This window comes from Amblyomma americanum, chromosome 7 (assembly GCF_052857255.1).
Source record: "Amblyomma americanum isolate KBUSLIRL-KWMA chromosome 7, ASM5285725v1, whole genome shotgun sequence".
Classification (NCBI taxonomy): Eukaryota; Metazoa; Arthropoda; class Arachnida; order Ixodida; family Ixodidae; genus Amblyomma; species Amblyomma americanum.
The window spans coordinates 144,738,305-144,757,625 of NC_135503.1; the positions used below are offsets into that span (position 1 = coordinate 144,738,305).

Here is a 19,321-nt window from a genome sequence, read left to right on the forward strand (position 1 = left end):
AATGAGACCTTACCATTATATGGTCGCTCGAGGATATCCTGCCCAATGCCAGGGTGAGCCCATAGTATGAAGTCTATTTCATTTTTTCTCTCACCATTGGGGCTTTTCCACGTCCACTTCCTGTTCTCTCGTTTTCGGAGAAAGGTGTTCATGATCCTTAAGCTGTTTCTCTCTGTTAACTTCACTAATAAGTCTCATCTGCTATTCATAGAGCTTATGCCATATTCGCCTATCGCCTGCTTCTTGCCGCCTTCGCTTTAAAGTCGCCCATCAGTAGAGTGCACTTTGATTCTACTTTGGTCATTGCCGATTATACGTCTTCATCGCAGCTTTCAACGATCTGGTCATCACGGCTCGATGTAGGAGCGTAGGCCTGCGCCACCTTCAGATTGTACCTTTTATAAGCCTAATTACGATAGTAGCTGCCGTATCGTTACTACCATAGAACTCCTCTATATGGCCAGATATATCTTCATTGAGGAGGAATCCAACACCTAGTTCTCATCTGTCCGCTAATCTACGATAGCACAGTACGTGCCCGTCCCTTAGTACATTATACGCCTGATCTGTCCACCTAACCTCACTAAGTCCTATCACATCCTATGTAATGCCCGCTCGTTCCTTGAAATACACTGCTACGCAAGACGCACTAGATAAGGTTCTGGCGGTAAATGTTGCAATCGTGTCCAGTGAGCATAGCCTTAGAGTGCTGTTCGAGAAACTGGCGAGTGTTAAATGGGATATCATAGGGCTTACTGAGGTTAGGAGGACAGATGCAAGTGTCAGTTCTGCGAAATGCACGTATTTATAACCACGGAGCCTCTAGTTGCTCATGCAACTTATGTACGAAGTTTAAGAGAGCATTTCAGAGTCACACTGAATTCCTGACGGTTGGAAGACGTATCTACTAAAATACTTTTATCTTTACTGACAGCGTATTCACGTGAAATGTGTTAAATGAGGATCTGAAGCCTGTATCAATAAATTTATAAGTATCAATCGGATTTGCTTAGCAGTGACGTGGCATCTAACGTAATCTAAACATCTCTCGCTGAACAGCAGTACGAGAATTCTTCCAAATTTTTTCAGGGCATATTCATTCGTCCTTTCGTCTCTCGAGTAATGTCTATGTCACCTTTCACAAATTTTCTTGTAGTAAGAGATATGACTTTCGTAAATGTACACCATTTTATACGCTACAAAAAGTTTAGAATACAGTTGTTTCCCTTAGGTTAATTTTGGAATTCAATACCAGGTACCAGCCATTTGCTCCCGTTATAAGAATTTTTGTAGATACTTCGTTATCATTCCTAACAATTGCTTTTTCGCTGTATATCGTTTTTTTCTCCCCGACTGTATTCTACGGTTGTTCTTGCATAATGCTTTATATCTTCTAATCCTTCTTTAGCCCAGCAGGGGCTGCAGTATGTGAAAATAAGTAGAGAGAGAGAGAGAAAGACGAACGGAAAGGAAGGGAGGTTAACTAGGCTACGCCCGGTATGCTACCCTGCACGTGAGAAAGGGAACAAAGGGGATACATAGAACGGGGAGAGAGAAAAGGGAGATGATCACTTTTCCACATGTTCGCTGACCATTACTTGCACGGTACACAGGGCACACATTGATAACTCACAACCTTGCACTCAGTCCTGGGTCCTTTAAGAGCTTGAGAAGTGCCTCAAAGCTGTCCTCTGCGATGAAGGCTTACTCAAAGGACCCAGAATCTTAGCTTCAGTAAGGGGCCGAGGGTCTAAGCGGCGGAGTGTTTCAGCCAGGAGGGCACACTGACGCTGAAACCGAGGGCAGTTATAAAGAAGGTGTACTATCGTTTCTTTGCACCCACAGATCTCACACGCAGGAGAGTCTGCCATTGCGATTAAGTGGGAGTAGCAATTTCTAAACGCCACTCCCAGGCACAGGCGACACAACAGTGTAGCATCGCAGCGGGAAAGACCGGACGGAGGACTGAGTGCAAGTAACGGGTCTAGGCAGTGCAGACGGCATGCGGGGATTCCAGGAGAAGACCACGACGCAGAAATCTCATTCCGGCCAAGCACTTGCAGATCTCTTGCTGCGTTGGCTGTTGTCATCGGTATCTGGACAACGTTGGCACTGCCGTGAGCCGGTCGAGCTGCAGTGTCAGCTGCGTCGTTTCCGACAATGCCACAGTGTCCCGGTATTCACTGGAAGACGATGCCATGACCCTCTTTCTGGGCCTGATGTTGAAGATGTCATAATTCAGCTACTAGTTGATCGTAATCGCCATGGCGTAAAGCAGAATTAAGACACTGCAGGGCTGCTTTTGAGTCGCAGAACACAGCCCGATTGTGGGGTGTTTGTGCACCGGTGTACTGCACTGCCGCACGAAGAGCGGCCAATTCTGACCCGGTGGTGGTTGTCCGATGAGAAGTTTTCTGGTTAATACTGGTTTGTCTCGCAGGAATGACCACGGCGTAGCTTTACTGGTACCTGAGGCCGAACCATCTGCATACACGTGGGTGCGGTCGCTATAAGCGGCGTGGAGTAGGTAGAGTGTACTGTTTATTCGCCGGTGTCGATAAGTTCGATTTTTTCGCTATGCCCGGAATTGTAAGGCGCACGCATGGCTCCCGCAGACACCACAGCGCAGAGGAAGGCCGTGCTGCCGGCTTGAACTGTGATGAGATGGACGACTGGTGGGCTGGTAAAACCTTTGAAAACGCTGCGTGTGGTCTTTGAACCGCCACTGACACGAGGTGGTGTTAGGGAATCCTGCTTAGATGACGTATGTGGATCCGCAGGATGTCAAGGGTTATATACATCGAGAGTTGGTAGTCCAGGTTGAGGGCAATGCTAGCAACTGGTCATGCGCTGCGGGGTAGACCCAAGCATGCGCGAAGTGCCTGACCTTGTATAGTCCGGAGGGCACGCAAATTCGTCTTGCATGTGCTTGAAAGCACTGGTGTACTGTACCGAAAAAATCCCCAAAACAGTGCTCTGTAGAGCTGCAGTATTGAGAAAATCGACCAGCCACATTATTTTCCGCCAAGAAATCTGAGCAGGTGTGTGATAGAGATTAGCTTTTCTTTAAAAAGCTGCAATGCGGGCTCCATGATAATTTCCGGTCTATGATAATTCCTAAAGAAAGGTAAGAAGCACGATAGGCAATGGCATGGCCGTTAATAGTTAGCGGATAACGCGTCATATTTTTCTCGAAAATGCCACTATAGCGCACTTCTCGGCTCAGACGCTCAGACCTTGCTCTCGGAGACAGGAGGAAGTTATGGTTGCCGCCCTCTGAAGTCTTGCTCGCACCTGGAGACGCGTCACAGAGGAGGCCGAGATGCAGATGTCGCCGGCGTACACCGAGATATGGACACGATTAGGCAGGTACTCCGGGAGTCCTATAAGTGTTAGATTAGACATCGTATTACCCAGCACACCGCCCTATGGCACGCCCCGTTAGGTGTAATGCACGGGTGTGGAGCAATCTTCACACGTAGTAAAAGTTTCCTTCTTCTCAGATAGCTTTGGATTCACCTATACATCCGTCCAGCGATTCCAACCGCTTCTAGCGCATCAAGGATGGCCTCACGTGTCACGTTATCGTATGCACCTTTGACATCAAAGAAACGTTCCGCGCACATGCGCTTCTGGCGTTTCGGTTGCTGAACTGGGGACACAAGATCAATGACGTTGTCTTTGGAGGAGCGACACCGTCGAAAACCCGGCATGGTAATAAGATACACGTTAATGTGCTCAAGGTACCACTCGAGACGCTCCAGAACCGTTCTTCCCATGATTTTTCCCACATTACTGGCCAAAGCTATTGGCCTCTATGATGGCAGGTCGAGCGGAGATTTCCCTGGTTTTAGTAATGGTATCATGCGACTGGATTTTCATTAGGGAGGAACAACTCTCAGTCTTGCCACAAGTGGTGGTAAAGGCTGAGTAGCTCTCTGCGCGCGTCGTGGCGAAAGTGGCACAGCTCAGAATATATGAAAAAATAACTTACTACCAACTCTTGCTGGAAAAAGTTTGCTATGCAAAAAAAAATGTTTCTGTGGGCCGCATCTCTGCTTCATTATCAAGTTCAGCCTTTCTGAAATGAGCGGGTTCCTCTGTCGCAGCTTTCAGAAAATTGCGAGCATGTCACGAAAATCGGAAAGGCGCCCTGGGCACAACCACCTGAGTAATCACACTGGGGAAGTTTTTGGTCTGTCACTTTTTTCTACGTGATCTATGGGTGGCTTTCAGAAAGTTAATTGAAAATTCCAAGCCTTGCCTTGTTGCCTTTTGTTCAACAATGCACTACACGGAAAATCGAAAACACCATCTGCTGTTATAGTCGCTGGATCTGCTCCTCTCCAAACACATTGAAATGGCACCTGCGGCAAGTGTAACACGTGTTGCACAAACGCACACAACATGTGTTACACAAACAGGTACAAAAATTTATATAAATATACGGCGTCCAGAACAGCTACAGATTGTTACGCAGCGAACTCTGTACTGCCCGTCTATAGTGCGCTTTCGTTTCTGGTCTTGTAGAACTGCTGTGCGCCATATCATACCTCGATTACGGCACAAGTGTTGTAGCTAGCGATATTTACCCAGCAAAGATAAGTGGAAGAGAAAATACCTGCGCGTATATACCTAGAAAATTATCGTCCGCTGCATTGTTGCGCGAAAGCTGTCTTTGCTCAAAACTTCGCCTCAACTTTGCTCTCAACTTCTCCTCCAAAATAATAATATGAAGTTTACTTTCGTTCTTGCTTCTTTGTTGTTTATTAACACATCCAACGTGTGCGGGAAGTTGGGAGCACCAGGAGGACCGCGGAAGCTGCATTTCGACGCCCCAGACAGTTTCAAGGTAAGAGAAAGCGCACTGCTAATTTTCTACGTAAATCTGCGTTCGGTACCTCTTTCTTTGCGATACTGCTTACATGATGCAAAAAGAGGGCAAATATTGCATGTGTATAATTTGAACTCACTGCTGGATAGGTAGGGAAACTGTAGGAAATACTGCATTTCTAGTCAACCACATACAAAATGAATATACCTTGAATGCGGAAGGTTTGCTACTGTCTTGCGGAAGATGGGCACACTGCTACTGTAAGCATCTTATGTGCAAGGTTTTTCACGCAGCATTAACCAGAGCTTTAAAAAAAGTGGTGCAAGGAGGAGGAGGAGGAGGAAAGGCAGGGAGGTTAACCAGACGAATAAATATTTGTGACGCTAGCGGCATGTTCTTTGCCTGTTGCGCAGCGCAATTTGTATTTGTTTATATTCCGCGTATTTATTTCTTTAGCTGAGTATGGACCTCCTTCACCCCGCGACGTCACGAAGATGCGGTGGCGCTGATGTTAGCAGCGACTTTCGCATGGTAGGCAAAACAGGTTCCGCTTGCCTGTGCCTACCGCAGCTGCCGCAGCTACCGGCGGCTGCTTCAAGCCTGTGCACTGCAGAAGCAGCATGCATTGACCAACTGCGTCACTGCTGGATCCGCGCAGTAGCATAAAAAATATTAACCTAGCCTCGATAGGTTTCTCGCGCATAAATGCCGCATTCGGAAACTGGCTAACAGACATTGGGCCACGGTAGTAAAGCGCGAAGTCTGGGAGTCGATAGGCCCTGCCACTCAATGCACTTAATAGCATGTAAGTTACTGCGTTCATTCACCTGAACTTCAGGATAGTAGGCTGATAATTGCTCAAGGAAAAAAAAAAGACATATGCAGCTGCACACGTACTTATCACCTTGAGCCGGAGTGCACGGGGCGCCGACAGGTTCACTCACCCCCAAGGAATGCGTTTTTTTGTTAATAGCACCCCATGTTTTAATGGCGCGTTTTATGGCATTTAATATTTACTTGAAACTGTTTCTTGATATGACGACGTAATTATTTCATTCGAGTAGAAAGAAGTCTGGTAAGTTGTGTCAATCTTGCGTGGTCGCATTGGTGTGCTTAGAATAGCGTACCTTAAGTGTGCTAAACGCCATATTCTTTTTCATTGCATCATGCATGTGTCATGTTTCATGAGGTAGTACATGATCGCGAAGTTTGTTTGGAAAGGAGCAGCCGCAGGCGTTGTACTAACAGACACGTGGCAAGATTGAGAGGGGACGTGACAATGAGAAGTGTTTTCGTTATTCATGCATGCGATATGTAACTAAACTTGGTGCAAATATGAAATTCCTAGGCTAGTTTCAGTAATTCCTTTTATTTATAGCTATACCTGGTGCAGTTCTGGGTAATTATAATTAACACCGTCGTCAAGTCCTCCCAAGGTCTCAAATAATTGAGTAGATAGTGCGGCAGTTTTTTTATGCCAGCATGTACATAAAGCCCTGTTCTGTACGATGACGCGATTAGTTCTTTTTCTATATGACAGTACTTATGCATGCATAGTTACATGAAAGCGTTTCTTACAAGAAATAACTAACACAGTACTGCACGTGTAGGGAAAAAAATCGAGATTTATTACGCTCCTCAACGTCTCAGGAATAGTTTGCGACAAATGGAATCATTTGATTTTCATGCGAATTACGAAGGTGAGTGATCCAGTCGCAGAAAATGTGAGAGGTCACAAAATATACCTTAAAGTTTATGGCATCTTCGCTTTCGCTTTGGTCAAAGAAATGCGGCACTGAAATCAAATAAATTACCTCACAATTTTGGACGACCACACTTCTAAAAAGCGTAATTTATAAATTTGTACTCAATATTTTGCTATAATTTTTCGTCACGAAACTAGACTTCAGGGCTAGGAAAGAAATAATTCTAGAAATAAAAAATTTTTGCCAAATCGACCAGCTTAACAAGAGGACAAGTCGGCTTGGCTGGTGCGTGGTCATGCGGCTAAAAACAGCACTAAGCGAGACAAGAGATCAGAGACACGACGCTGTCCCCACTTTTCGCACAGCGCGACACGCATGCCAACAGATGATGAGCGCACGTCTGCTCCGACGAAACAACGCCAGCAGCACTTTCCCTCACTATTGTCCCGAAGTAAAATCATTCCGGCTAGTGCAGAGTGTCAAAACTTGTTTTATTCAATGCCTAGCGCATAAATAAACGGCAGGAACGCTTTCTACATGTTTACTACTAACCATATATACAATACAGTGGCAATCTATTTCTCTTTATAGGCCGCACGTGGCCAACGCGAGCTCGTGTACTTCAACGAATTACCAAGTTGGAAGCATCGACCATTGCTATGATTCGCAGAAACTGGAAACGCGCCTACAAGCCTTGAAAACCCGCGCTCAACACATATCCGCGACGCCACTCCCCGACCTTTTGCCTACCACGAGCTCGCTAGCGACTGCAGCGCCACCTCGTTTGTTTACAAACATGCAGGAGGTCCATAGGTATGCAAAATTTCTAACATTCACTTTAGGTTCCCGTGCGTCTCGGGAAGTTGCATAAGAGGTTAACAAAAGGCGATTGAGCTTTCAGCAACAACGGAGCTGCTTCCTGGTCCTCATTTCCGAAATAAAGACCGCGAAATATAGAAAAAACCACGTGACTGTGCTCGCACGCTACAGAATAGGACAGCCCTCAACCATGTATTGAATGAATGATGGGTGCGCGCAGAAAGTGTCAAATTGTGTTGCGGATGCCGCTATCAGGGCTGAACGTAAAGTACGCCAGAATGTTCGTCAGAAACGTGGAGAAAAGCAATCCACTGACATAGATGGGCGTAGGGCAGGGCACCGAAAGCAAGGGGGAACGAAACTTTCACTCCTCATTTAAACACACAAAACAAAAATGGATAGAAAAGCGGAGACCTGATGTAGTCAAAGGTAGCCTGAGGTTTTTTTCTATTTTGTACCTTAGTGCAGCCCACTGAAGTGAGCGGTGGCCACTCACTCCAGCACAGGTTGCACGCAAGCTTTGTTTCTTCAAAACCTTGTTGACGGTGCTGTAGCCAGCTAGCGCAAGCGGGTGTCCGTTTTCCTCTTCGTCAGAAAACGGGACCATACAGGAAGTGCCTTCAGAAAAAATGAATGCGCTCTTCCTGCACAGCTTGTACAAAATAATGAAGCCTTTCCAGTCGCAAGATGAGTATTGTAAAAAAGGTTCAAATTATCTCACCTACTTAAGTAATTCCGAGGAACATAGCAAAACCCTCACCGGCGCCTTATCAGATAGCGTTGAGCCGCTTGTTCAGCCCGCATGCTGCCGATCACTTTTTCTGAAGCCTTGGTTCAAGTTCTAGAAAACGTCCTCTATGAGAAGTTTATCGTTGCGATTGTTGGCGCACGGAATGCCGGTGCACATTTCGCCTTCAGCCCGTGAGCCATGACAGAGTTTTTTGCAGAAGCGTCGCACTACGCTGAAATGTCGTGCATCTTTTCACGCCTCCCGTCTCTTGGCCTATCTTGCATCCAGCCGACTCTGCTCTAAATCCCTTCCGCAGATGTTGTAGCTAACGGGACCGTCAGTTGAATCCATGCTTGTACCGATAGGACCACCTTGAACGCGCCTGTTTTTTTCTACCAGAATTGTTTCATCAAACCTTACACCTCTAATTCAAGTTCCAGCAACAGCATCACAGACCATTGTCTCTACACTGTGCAAGTACTATGCGTTTCTATTCGCACAGCACCGGTGCCCTAGTGGTTTCAGCATAAGCCTCGCATGCTGAATGTGCGCCGTTCGATGTCGTGCGCCGCCGGGCACGCACAGGTGATAAAATGTGTGAAAGTTTTCCAATGGACTCGTGCTGGGATTCATTAGCGTGAAATCCTTAGGAAATGGGTCTCTCACACTAACTTGAGTAGACGAAAAAAATGACCATGCGCCATGGCACTCTTTGGCTACAGACGCTCTTGCGCCGTAACAATTCCTTACCATTATCACCATCCTTTATTTCCCACGCACTTGGCATTAAGCATTGCTCTAGTGGAAATGTTATTGTTAACTCATTGTTCACCCGCGGAAATTGCACGCTAGTGTATGGTTCCATTCATAGGCGGTCGTAAAGGGGGTTTTGAGCGACAACTCTGACTATCCAAAACGCCCACATTTTCGCCTTACCTATTGCCGGGCTTTCCGCGATCGTGGCGTAGGGTAGCATAGGAATAATGAGGGAAGAAGGGACAGCGAGGGAAGTCACCTGTACAGAGAGGAAGCAAGGGGTGAGCAGGGGAACACGTTGTCCATTGATCGATGCCTGCGAGCAAGAGTTTAGTTTTACTTTTTGGCACTGCCGAGGACGTCGTTCGATGTCATGACTTGACGCAAAAAAAAACTGCTCTAACAGGCTCGAGAAGCTAACACCGGAACTGACGGCGGGGAAAAAACCACACTATGCACCCTATCTCAAAAGGCAACACAAAAGTTTCTGGTGTCACAACAAATTTTCTGTGGTATATTTCGCCGCTCGTTTTTAACAGATATAGACACTGCTATCATCATCATCATCAGTATGACCACATCTAATGGAGGACAAAGGCTTCTCCCATATCGCTACAAGTTACCTTGTGCAGCCATTACCACCTTCTCCCCGCAAACTTCATCTCATCCGCCCACCTAACTTTCTGCCAGCCCTTGCTATGTTTGCATTATATTGAAAATCTAGTGCATTATTCATAACGACGATCAGTTTTCTAGCATTCCCCTTACTTGCCCTGCCCGAGCCCATTACTTCTTTTTGATTTCGAGTAGGATGCCATTAAACCTGACCCACTGTGCTCTCTTCTTGCGTCTTAAATTTCGAACTTTCATTTTCCTTTCCATAGCTCGCTGCGTTGGCTCAATTCACGGTGAACCAGTTTCGCTGGCCTCAACTTTTCTGCTCCATAGGTTTATACCGTAAATTAGAGTTGTTATAGAGTATGCTGTTGAAATATGAAGGTAAACTGGCATTTATGAGCACAGAAAGCCTGTCAAACGCCCTCCACCCCATTCTTAATATATTATTTATTTCACCCTCGTGATCCGGTTTTGCGGTAAAAACCGGTCCTAAGTACACTCCTTCCTTAATACTTACAACACTTCGCTACCAAGTGTAAACTGATGTTTCCTTCCGGGACTCTTAAACGCTCCTTTACTATTCTGAATATTAATTTTTACGCCCACTGATCTGCTTTTCCTCTCGAAGACGTCGATGATGCTTTCCAATTCATCCGCTGAGTGCATTGCCAGGGCGTCGCCATCAGCCAATTGCAGATTGGCAAGGTATTAATTATTTCTTATCCCTAAGTGTTCCTAATCTTGGTATATGAATACCTCCTGCACACAAGCGGGGAACAGCATTGGAGAGGTTGCGCCTCTCCGCGTGAAAACTTTCCTGATTAGAATTTTTGCTGTATTTAGGAAGGACTGTGATCATTGCACTAGTGTTATAGATATCTTCCTGTACTTTTGCATCACCTTCTATTACAACCTGATTTTGCAATCTTTGGGTGACTGCGGAAGTTTCGACTGAATCAAACGTTTTCTCACAGGACGGTTACCAATATGCAACGCGAGTTTCAGCGATAACAGTTTAGGTGTTTATTTTTGGGATAATTTGCGGTAGAAAATATACAGTGACCTCATATCACGCTGTTGGTCAAGTTATGCACCCGTGCACTGGCAGGCGGCTGTTGTAAACAGACCCACCCGTAGGCTTATGCGACTCAGGTGGACGGGGATATAATGTGAGTGGGTTAATGACTGGTGGGTCCGTTAATGACAGCCACTCGGTGAGTGAGTGTCACTAACGCACCCACGGCTTACACCGACGGCTACGACGACGCGCAATCCAGAGACGGGCGCCTGCCAGCTATCGTTGAAGTAAGCCTTTTTACCGTGAATCTCTTCATCGCCCCGCCAGAAAAAATATATATTGAGTGGGCATCGATTCGATTTATGCAGAGGCAATGCGACAGCAATCTTCTCTATCTTTTCTTCCTTTGTGCCGTCGTTCTTCAGAATGAAGAAAAATTCTACCAACACAACCGCAACCCCTCTTGGAACTCCACTAAAGCCACTATCATCACACCAAACTACCCACTGTCACATCTCACTGAAGTTTCGTTACCGAGCTGCTGAGTCAGTGTTTCGTTCAGGCAGGCGTTATAGCTTGTGGCAGGCGAAGAGTAGGAAACGCCCTTAAACACCCCATGACAAAGGCCGTGCTTCGCAGGTGGAGACTGACATCAATGTCGAACAGTTTTCGCCGCCATTGCCCTCATAAAGGTCAGGTACAAAAAAAAAGCTTTCGCGTCGTTCCCTTTCTCTCTATAACTGTGCCACCTTATTTGAGCGTCCTGACGCAACCTGGAAGCTTTTTATATACGCAGCTTATGAGACAAAAGGAAAATGCACGTTCTGAATGTCTGACGCTCGTACTACTAGAAGCGCTGAAGGTAAACTGTTCTGCTCTCGTAGCTGGGTGGGAAATCCGCCTGTGCAGCCTACTCGTGCCCCCCTCCTGCCACCGGATACGGGCCGGTGTTGTGTCGGTTACTATGCTTTGTTACAATTCAGCGCCAGCGATGAGGATGGGAATGGCCGGGACCCACCATCTGGGGATGCCAACCCCATGGGAGTGGCAGCTACTCCCACACGACTGTGAGAGCGAGTTGCGCTCGTGAGGTCCGTTGCCTGATCGGAGGCAGGCCTGGGGTTTTACTCAGACTGGGCTTTCCAAATCCGGCACGGAAGGCATGTACAAACATCAAAAAGATTTCAAATACATGCTATCTTCCTCCACACGCGGGGGCGTGCATGTCTGGTTACCGACGCGCCGGTTTCTGGTTCCGCAGAAACCATGTCCACGCGGGGGTTCACAATAGCCTGGCTCTAATTTGACGCCTCGGTGAATTTGTCTCACGGCCCACCTCAAGGCTATAATGACCACTGCGGCACGGCGAGGACATGCGGGTGTGGCATGACCAGTGCGAAAACTGTCAGTGTTGTGGAGTACCGCCGGAGTAGGCCCAGGTTATCTCACCCTAAGCCGCGTTCTTGGTATGTGTGACACGGTCAGCCCAGCCTTGAACACTCCCTTCTCAGTAGGAGCGGAGCAAGCTAGGGCAGAAAATAAGTGCATGGTTGGTTGGTTGGAAGCACAGGAGGGTCCCCCGGAGGCGTTAGGTCATGGTGCCGAGGGCCGGAGGGCCGATAGACTCACGACCTAAGCCTCTACTGGCCGGTCACACCGCACACACTTCAGGTGTCTGAAAAACCGCGAAAAGCACTTGACGGTTAGTAGCAGGCAGGTTGGAAACAAACCAAACCTGAAAGTTGGGGAGGGGCTCCAGGTAGCTGGCCCCGGGTTAGGTTCTCTTGTCTCTGGCGGTTAGAGCCCTTTGCGTTTGGTGGGTGGTCGGGAATCCCGTGAGCGGGGCCGCAACATTGGGCAATCTTTTAAGCCCTCCTTGACCTGGCCAGGCAGGCTAGCAATAGAGCCGAGATAATTGAAGGATCATGCCGTCCCCGTTCCCATCCCAATTCACATAACTTTTTTCTGAAATTCACTCATCCTATCTATTTTGCCTACCCTATCCGCTACTACCCAAGGGAGATCAGGGGAGTCTCCCCGTGGCGGTTACCCCGGCTGTGGGTCGCTATAGGAGCTTTCTCCCCCTCCCTCCCCCAATTTTTGATTTCCTTTTCCTGACCTACGGGTGTTAAAATCATTACTGCCCTTGGGCTTTTTCTTTTATCTTCGAATTGGATTAAGCCTGTAGTACGTGTGTGTTCTAGGCAGGGGCTTATTATTTTATCAATATTTTTGGTTGCCCCAAACTAACATATATCTTTGTAGCTTTCAGGAGATTCCCTAAAATGCCAGTCTGACTGCTCATGTTCCTGAATACCTGTTGCCCTTAATCGGCTCAGATTTGTTCAAAAACAATCTTGTCTCAGCCTCAAATATAACTTGCCTCAATTTGTTCATTATTTGGAGCCCGTATCTCTTCTTGAAATGAACTGCTTCAAGTGAAGACAAAATGACTTGTCTTCCGGGTGGCATGCAAGGCTCATTTCTGTAAGATATGAGCAACAGCCGCAGAGGGTTCTTTTGTAATCTTTTAATAGTCGCGTTTTTCTCGCATGCATTCTGCTGACCAAAGTGTTCTGTGAAATAATACCTCTGAAGAAGAGCAGGTATGCGCAATTGGTCTCTGGTTGCTGGTGCATCACGCTAACATCAAGGTTTTTTTAAGCGCTAAGGAGCCCGCGTCGCAGCAAAGCCTTCATTGTTGTTGGGCACGTTGCTGTGAGCGAGATATCGATCAGAAATAACGGTGAATTTTCATAGTTAGGCCAAATGCAAATGAGGAGCGCTGCAAGTTTTGGTTTTTGTTGGGATCCAGTGTTCAGATGTTCACGCATGGCAGTTGTTCTTTCATAGACCTTCCGTCCACTCCTGGCAAAGTGATGTAGCGGTCGAGAGATGCGCCACTGCCCTTTTATGGCGGGCTCTATCACCGGGGGGATTTAAATTGCTTGGGTTGGGTCGCGATCCAAGTAGCTTTTCCCGAGCAGCCTCCCACGATTAATTGAGCTTCCGCCTCACACGGCGAGCCCGTTGCACACCACTCGGTGATCAGGCGAGCAGCCTGCCACAAAACCAACTCCATACAGACAAACCAACCGGGGCTAAATGCGGGTAATGGCAACTATAAATACTCGCACATTAAAAAATTTCAGAGACGCAACCTAGCAATAGAATAGACATCTGGCGCTTCCTCTTTACTCTTCGTCCTCGTCTTTAGCAGGTTACCTAGGTCTCGTGACCGTGTTGCATCATTACAACCTGCCCGCCGTGACCGCCGTGGCAGTTGTCAGTTATTTGAATGATTGGCCGGCAGGGGCCCTACCAAGGCAGCAGCTGCCATCGTAGGGCAGTGGCGCAGCGGTTATGCGATGCGCCTGGAATGTTATGAGGACTCCCAGTGATTTATGAATGTAAATCAGGGAATGACCAATTGTGCATATATTGGCATTAACCCACTGACGCTCTCGGGTTACACTCTTAAGGCGGAGCTTAAATGTCCCCTCTTTTTCTTTTAATCCGCTGAATGTTTGCCACAGAAAAGTATTATTTGTGCACATTAGCGCAGCTTTGGCGGGACTTATTTACTGTCATGAATGCGACAGGCAGAGTAAATATCTACATGTCATAAGAGGTGAATACCTTAAAACTTTGAAATCACTTCACTTTCACAGATTTGATGAAGGTCTGCCGTTGACTAGGCTGTAACATAATGCGAGTAAATAAACGTAATCTGTATTGATGTACGATCGCTTCCTCATTCACTTTAAGTCATTCTTGATGACCGCCGAATGCTCGAAAATATCCAAGGCAACCAATTTAAATTTTCTCGTATAAAGCTAGGATTAGGCTTTAGTTCAGATATTGGCCAGACTTCATGCGGTCGATATAAGTCTTCGAGGTCATACAATGTAAGCTCTCGCCAGTGCTTTTCAGGTATTTCGTCGGCTTTCTGAGCACTGAACCTTTTTCGTCCAGATCGCGGATACATGGACATCGAATATCGCATATGAACTGGAGGCGACATGCGCTCACAACCAGTCCTCACAGTCCTCCCTAGAAAAATCTCAGACTCTCACTGTTTCCTCTTGACTGGACGTCTCTCACTCGGTGACGCGATGGTTCATTTCATATTTGCTGACCGCTGCATCATCGAGACATTGCACGTGCTATCGCGGTGTAAGCTGTCAGAGACGAGGCTTTCACTAGGCATGGTTGCTAGTCAGCGCATGTGACACTTGATTCGTTTTGTCCTTGTGTTTGAAGCGCTTCAAGCATTGTTACTGACTGACTTTTTATTTTGGTAGTCAACTCTATGTTCTGATCACGAGAGTTGTTGAACAGTGTATCAATAAGCGACTGACATTGCTATCTCATCAACGCACTCTGAAGGCTTCGTAGTAATGAGGATTAAATTAACGCAGCAATTAATTAATCATACAAACTGAACTCGATGGCAGTGCTGCTAGTGGTGAATGCGCATGCACCGAGTTTTCGGCCAGAGTAGAATTTTTTTGTTGCAATCTAAACCTGCGATATTTGATAATTCAAAAATTCTCAAGCTTTCCAAGTGAAGGAATATCCTTGAAGTAAAGAAAAGCGAGAGAGGATGGTCTGCAATATTCTAGAAATATTTTATACGTTGCGGCTGTTTCACCACCACGCTAAACCACGACTGAAGCAAGGAAATTCATGCTCATAGGTACCACCTATACCTCTCTTGACTAGCCGCCAATACATACCCTCGCCTTGTAAACGTTTTTAATTTGTTAGAGCATTGTGAGTAGTACTTAATGCCTGAATATAAATTCTGCAGTTTTGTTGACTTTCAAAGCCTGCTGGCAGTGCTGATGGGCACCTTTATGCAGATTTAGCACCAGTTTACACCTCCAAACAGCGGTAACTGACCTCGTATGGGCCAAAAGCCTCATTGGGTTATAAAACAAATAAAATTTTACAGCATAGTTCGCGTCACCTAAGAGATTGTGTTACGACAACACTAAGCATCTAGTTTTCTTTAGAAACGGTGAATTATCGATGTGTTTGAAACATCTCTTAGGGAAACGAAATCAGCATTCTTCATCAGACATCCTTGCTCCACGCACCGTGCAACGGCAAGTGGGCGTTTAAATCAAGATATGCGAAAAATATACTCCCTGCCCACCTAAAAAACTTACATGCCTCGCTGCGCCTCAGTCACTCTAGCGGACTTAATATCCTGCGCTTTAAATTAACTCAGAAAAGCTTTATAATATGCGCAGACATAAACCGTACTTCTCGGTGCCTTGAAATATCACGCGATGATAAAATGGACATTGGTTCAAAAATGCTCGGGACCACAACCACAGCGGTGGACGTCGAATGCCTGTTGTAGCCCTGTCTGCTCAAATGCTGCCTAAGATTATAATTCGTTGAAAGAGTCACTCAACCGACTTTATAAGCATGACAGCATGATGGCCGTCTTTAAACGATATAAAATATTTCTCTTGGAAGGAAAACACATTGACACAGAGACTGAGTGATGGAGAGAACGAACAAGCACAGATTTTTTCAAAGCCGATTCCGTAATCAGCATCGGGGGGGGGGGGGGGGGGGTCGATCACTTTTTCTAAATTTGATTTACTTCCCATAGTGGGGGACGCTAGCGTCCTAATTCTGCATCCGGCAGGTTGACCGCACCGCATATGCGTGACTCTTTGAAAAGTAAATGAAATTAAAAACAAATTCTTGCGTTTATTTTTAGTTAATACGTGGTGTCTCTAAGAGTACATATCGTATGCGCTATTTCCTCGCTCCTGACACGTGCGAGCTCACATGAGATATAAAGAAAAGTTTATCAAGGCTGCTTTGGTCACAACCTTCCTTGTGTTATTCCTTGTGTATGCGTGAGATCAAGCATTGAGCTGCGCGCAGCAATCATGGAGGGGGGTAATCTGGGCGTAGCAGGGGTTTGACTGCCAATTTTACGTGACAGCGTATACAGCTCGTTCGAAATGCCGTCGGCGTTTCAGTAGTAGTAGTTGTAGTCGTACTATTAGCTGTTGGGACCGCGTTTCAGCTATATTCGGAGGCTGCGCAAAAACCAGAGGGCACGCACACTTAATGAATAAAAAAACCCTGGTCTACCCCGGGTATCGACCCAGGGCCTTTTGCATGGCAGACGGGGACACTTCCAACCTGCCACGACTACACATTTTTTTTATTGCATGGAAATAGTGTCGAAAACAAAAACTCTAATCATGCTTACGCCACAAAACAACGGGCCACCATTGCCCTGCATGACCCTTCCTTCCAATGTATCGGAAGTCTCGGAGGCACCTACATGCATCCAGATAAGGGAGCCAGCTAGGCGGCTCTTGCAGGGCAGCATATACTCCCCGCACCATATCTCATTGTTCACGAATCAAAGATTTCGACGATTCTGGTGATTCGTCGTGGCGATTCACCATACGGCTCTTCTAGAGACTATTTCCAGCAACATAAATAGATCATATGGCACAACACAGTTTTCCCCACATGCAGAAAACGGATACTGCAGTGTGTGATTTCAATGTCCTTAATTGTTCGTTGCATTATATCCCGGAAGAACACAGTATAAATGCATAGAATAAAACAATGGTCAAATGTCTCTGGTCAACTGCATAGGCGGCAGTCCACCGACCATGGCGCAAGCATCTCCTTAGCATGAAGCCATGCCTTCACAGGCAGGGAAGATGTGTGTTTAAAGAAGATGTGTTTAAAGAAGATTGTTTTTACAGCAGCACACATGCGCATTGGCCTAACACGTTTTAAAACACTGGTGTCAAGGAACTCCTGAAAAGGTTGCCGATACAACGGCACAGGGAACAAATACTCTTTAAGTCCCTGAGTCGGCTGGAGTTTGGATAAGCTATAGAGGTAGTCTAAGGAAAAGCGCACAGTGAGAAAATTGAAGGTATCAGCAACATCCTTAAGGAACCCCCATAAAGGTCCCTCACGAGTGTGTCCAGTCGGTGCGAATAGGAAAGGCAAATGAGCACTGAGACGCCTAATAAGCCCAGCTATTAAAAACGGTGGTTTGGCTATTTGAAAAAGAAAAACGCGAAACAAGCTGACGCACGAATAAGGGAACAAGGCCAATTCCATCAGACTCTAGAGAAAGAAATACGTTATCGCGACGCATTAGGAACGCCATACGAATCCAACAGATATTCCGTCCAACACCTTCACTTTCTTCCTCGCACAGTGAACCTACAGCACAAAAGCATGCAAATAAAACATTATTGCAGGCTTGAGCCCGAGCAAACAATGACAGCTCTCTAAGATCTCAGCCTGGGTCTGTCACCTCATGTAGATTATCTGTGAATCACAGTAGGCTCCACTGTTGCGAACATGGGGAAGAGGAACCCCTAGGTAGTGATGTGCCCGCAGTCCAAGCTTATATTCCACCATAATAACTTGGCGTTTTGCCCTAATGGCCCAACAAAAACCCCTTTCATTTATTTAGATGCAGAGCCGTGCATGATACCTCGCAAAACTGTTCAGTCAAATGTAATGCCTCAAGCACACTCTTTTTGTCAGAACAAAAGAGGGCGACATCAACTACATGAGCTGAAACCTTAATTTCACATCGCACCAGGAAGAAACCACGGATAGTTGCGCAGTTAATAATACTGAGGCAAAAGGGTTAAAAGCAAGCAACAAAGGCGATAATGAACAACCTTGGCACTGACATCACACAGCACACGGGCGCCTTACCGTTTTTCCTCCATAAAAACTCAGCCACCGTTGTCGGTTTCAAACCCGGGTACTGATCCGGAGTTCCCGGCTTCGAACTCGACCGCGGCGGCTGCGTTTTCATGGAGGAAAAACGCTAAGGTGCCCGTGTGCTGTGCGAATTAAGTGCACGTTAAAGATCCCCAAGTTGTCGAAATTATTCCGGAGCCCTCCACTATGGCACCTCCTTCTTCCTTTCTTCTTTCACTCCCTCCCTTATTCCTTCTCTTACAGCGCGGTTCAGGTGTCCAGCAATATATGAGACAGATACTGCGCCATTTCCTTTCCACAAAAACCACTTATTTATTTATTTATAACCTTGGTGACCAGATAATTTTAATAGAATAGGTATCGTTAGCTATTGGTTAAAAATTAGCCTTGTATAAGACTCCTTATCCCACAGACTTATGCCCCTAAGCAAAACAACTCCAATGTTTGCATGCTCTAAGACCGCAAAGAAGAAATCGTCGCAAATTTTATGAAAGCCTTGCCAAGGTCAATCAGAATTAGAGCTACTTGTCCGGTCTCATCTGATACTGTCTCCACAACTAGACATGCAATACGTATATGGGTTTGAAAGCTGCGGCCTCTGATACCGCGGACCTTATCCGTGCCTAATAAGTGAGCGACAACTAGCTGCAGACGACTGCAAAAAAACCTTTGCAAAAAGTTTGTAATCTGCATTAGAGAGGAAAATTGGACGATATGCGTCAACTTTATCCTGCCGGTTTGTGTCGGTGCTTTCTGAAAGTGTTATAATATGCGCCGAATAGAAAGTGGAGGGCAAAAACCAACATCGTAAGAAGCCTGCAAAACCTCCATGAAGACAGGCGCTAGGCAAGTGAAAATGTTTTATAACACTCGCCAGTAATGCCATCAGGCCCAGGAGATTTCTGAGCCGTCAGGTCAGGAATGGCAGATCTATTTTGGTCAAACGTGATAGGTCCCTTCACTACAGCACGCTGCTCATCGTCAAGTCGGGTAAAAGCTTCTTATAAGAGACTGTAACCTGATCTCACATTTGTGCCCGCACAACCCCCAAGCAGTTCTCGATAATAGTCAAAGAAATCGTAGCGCCCCTTCCGCCG

At 46.4% G+C, this 19,321-nt stretch overlaps 1 protein-coding gene across 2 annotated transcripts in view; it reads left to right on the plus strand.

Annotated features, from left to right (window-relative positions):
* Positions 1–4,486: 4,486 nt before the first annotated feature.
* LOC144096656 (uncharacterized) overlaps positions 4,487–19,321 on the plus strand; it is a 56,652-nt gene continuing 41,817 nt past the window's right edge. For both annotated transcript variants that reach the window (XM_077629486.1, XM_077629487.1), the window contains exon 1: positions 4,487–4,852. In XM_077629486.1, the coding sequence (XP_077485612.1) occupies positions 4,733–4,852 (120 nt within the window). In that variant the 5' untranslated portion in view covers positions 4,487–4,732. The remainder of the gene's footprint in view (positions 4,853–19,321) is intronic.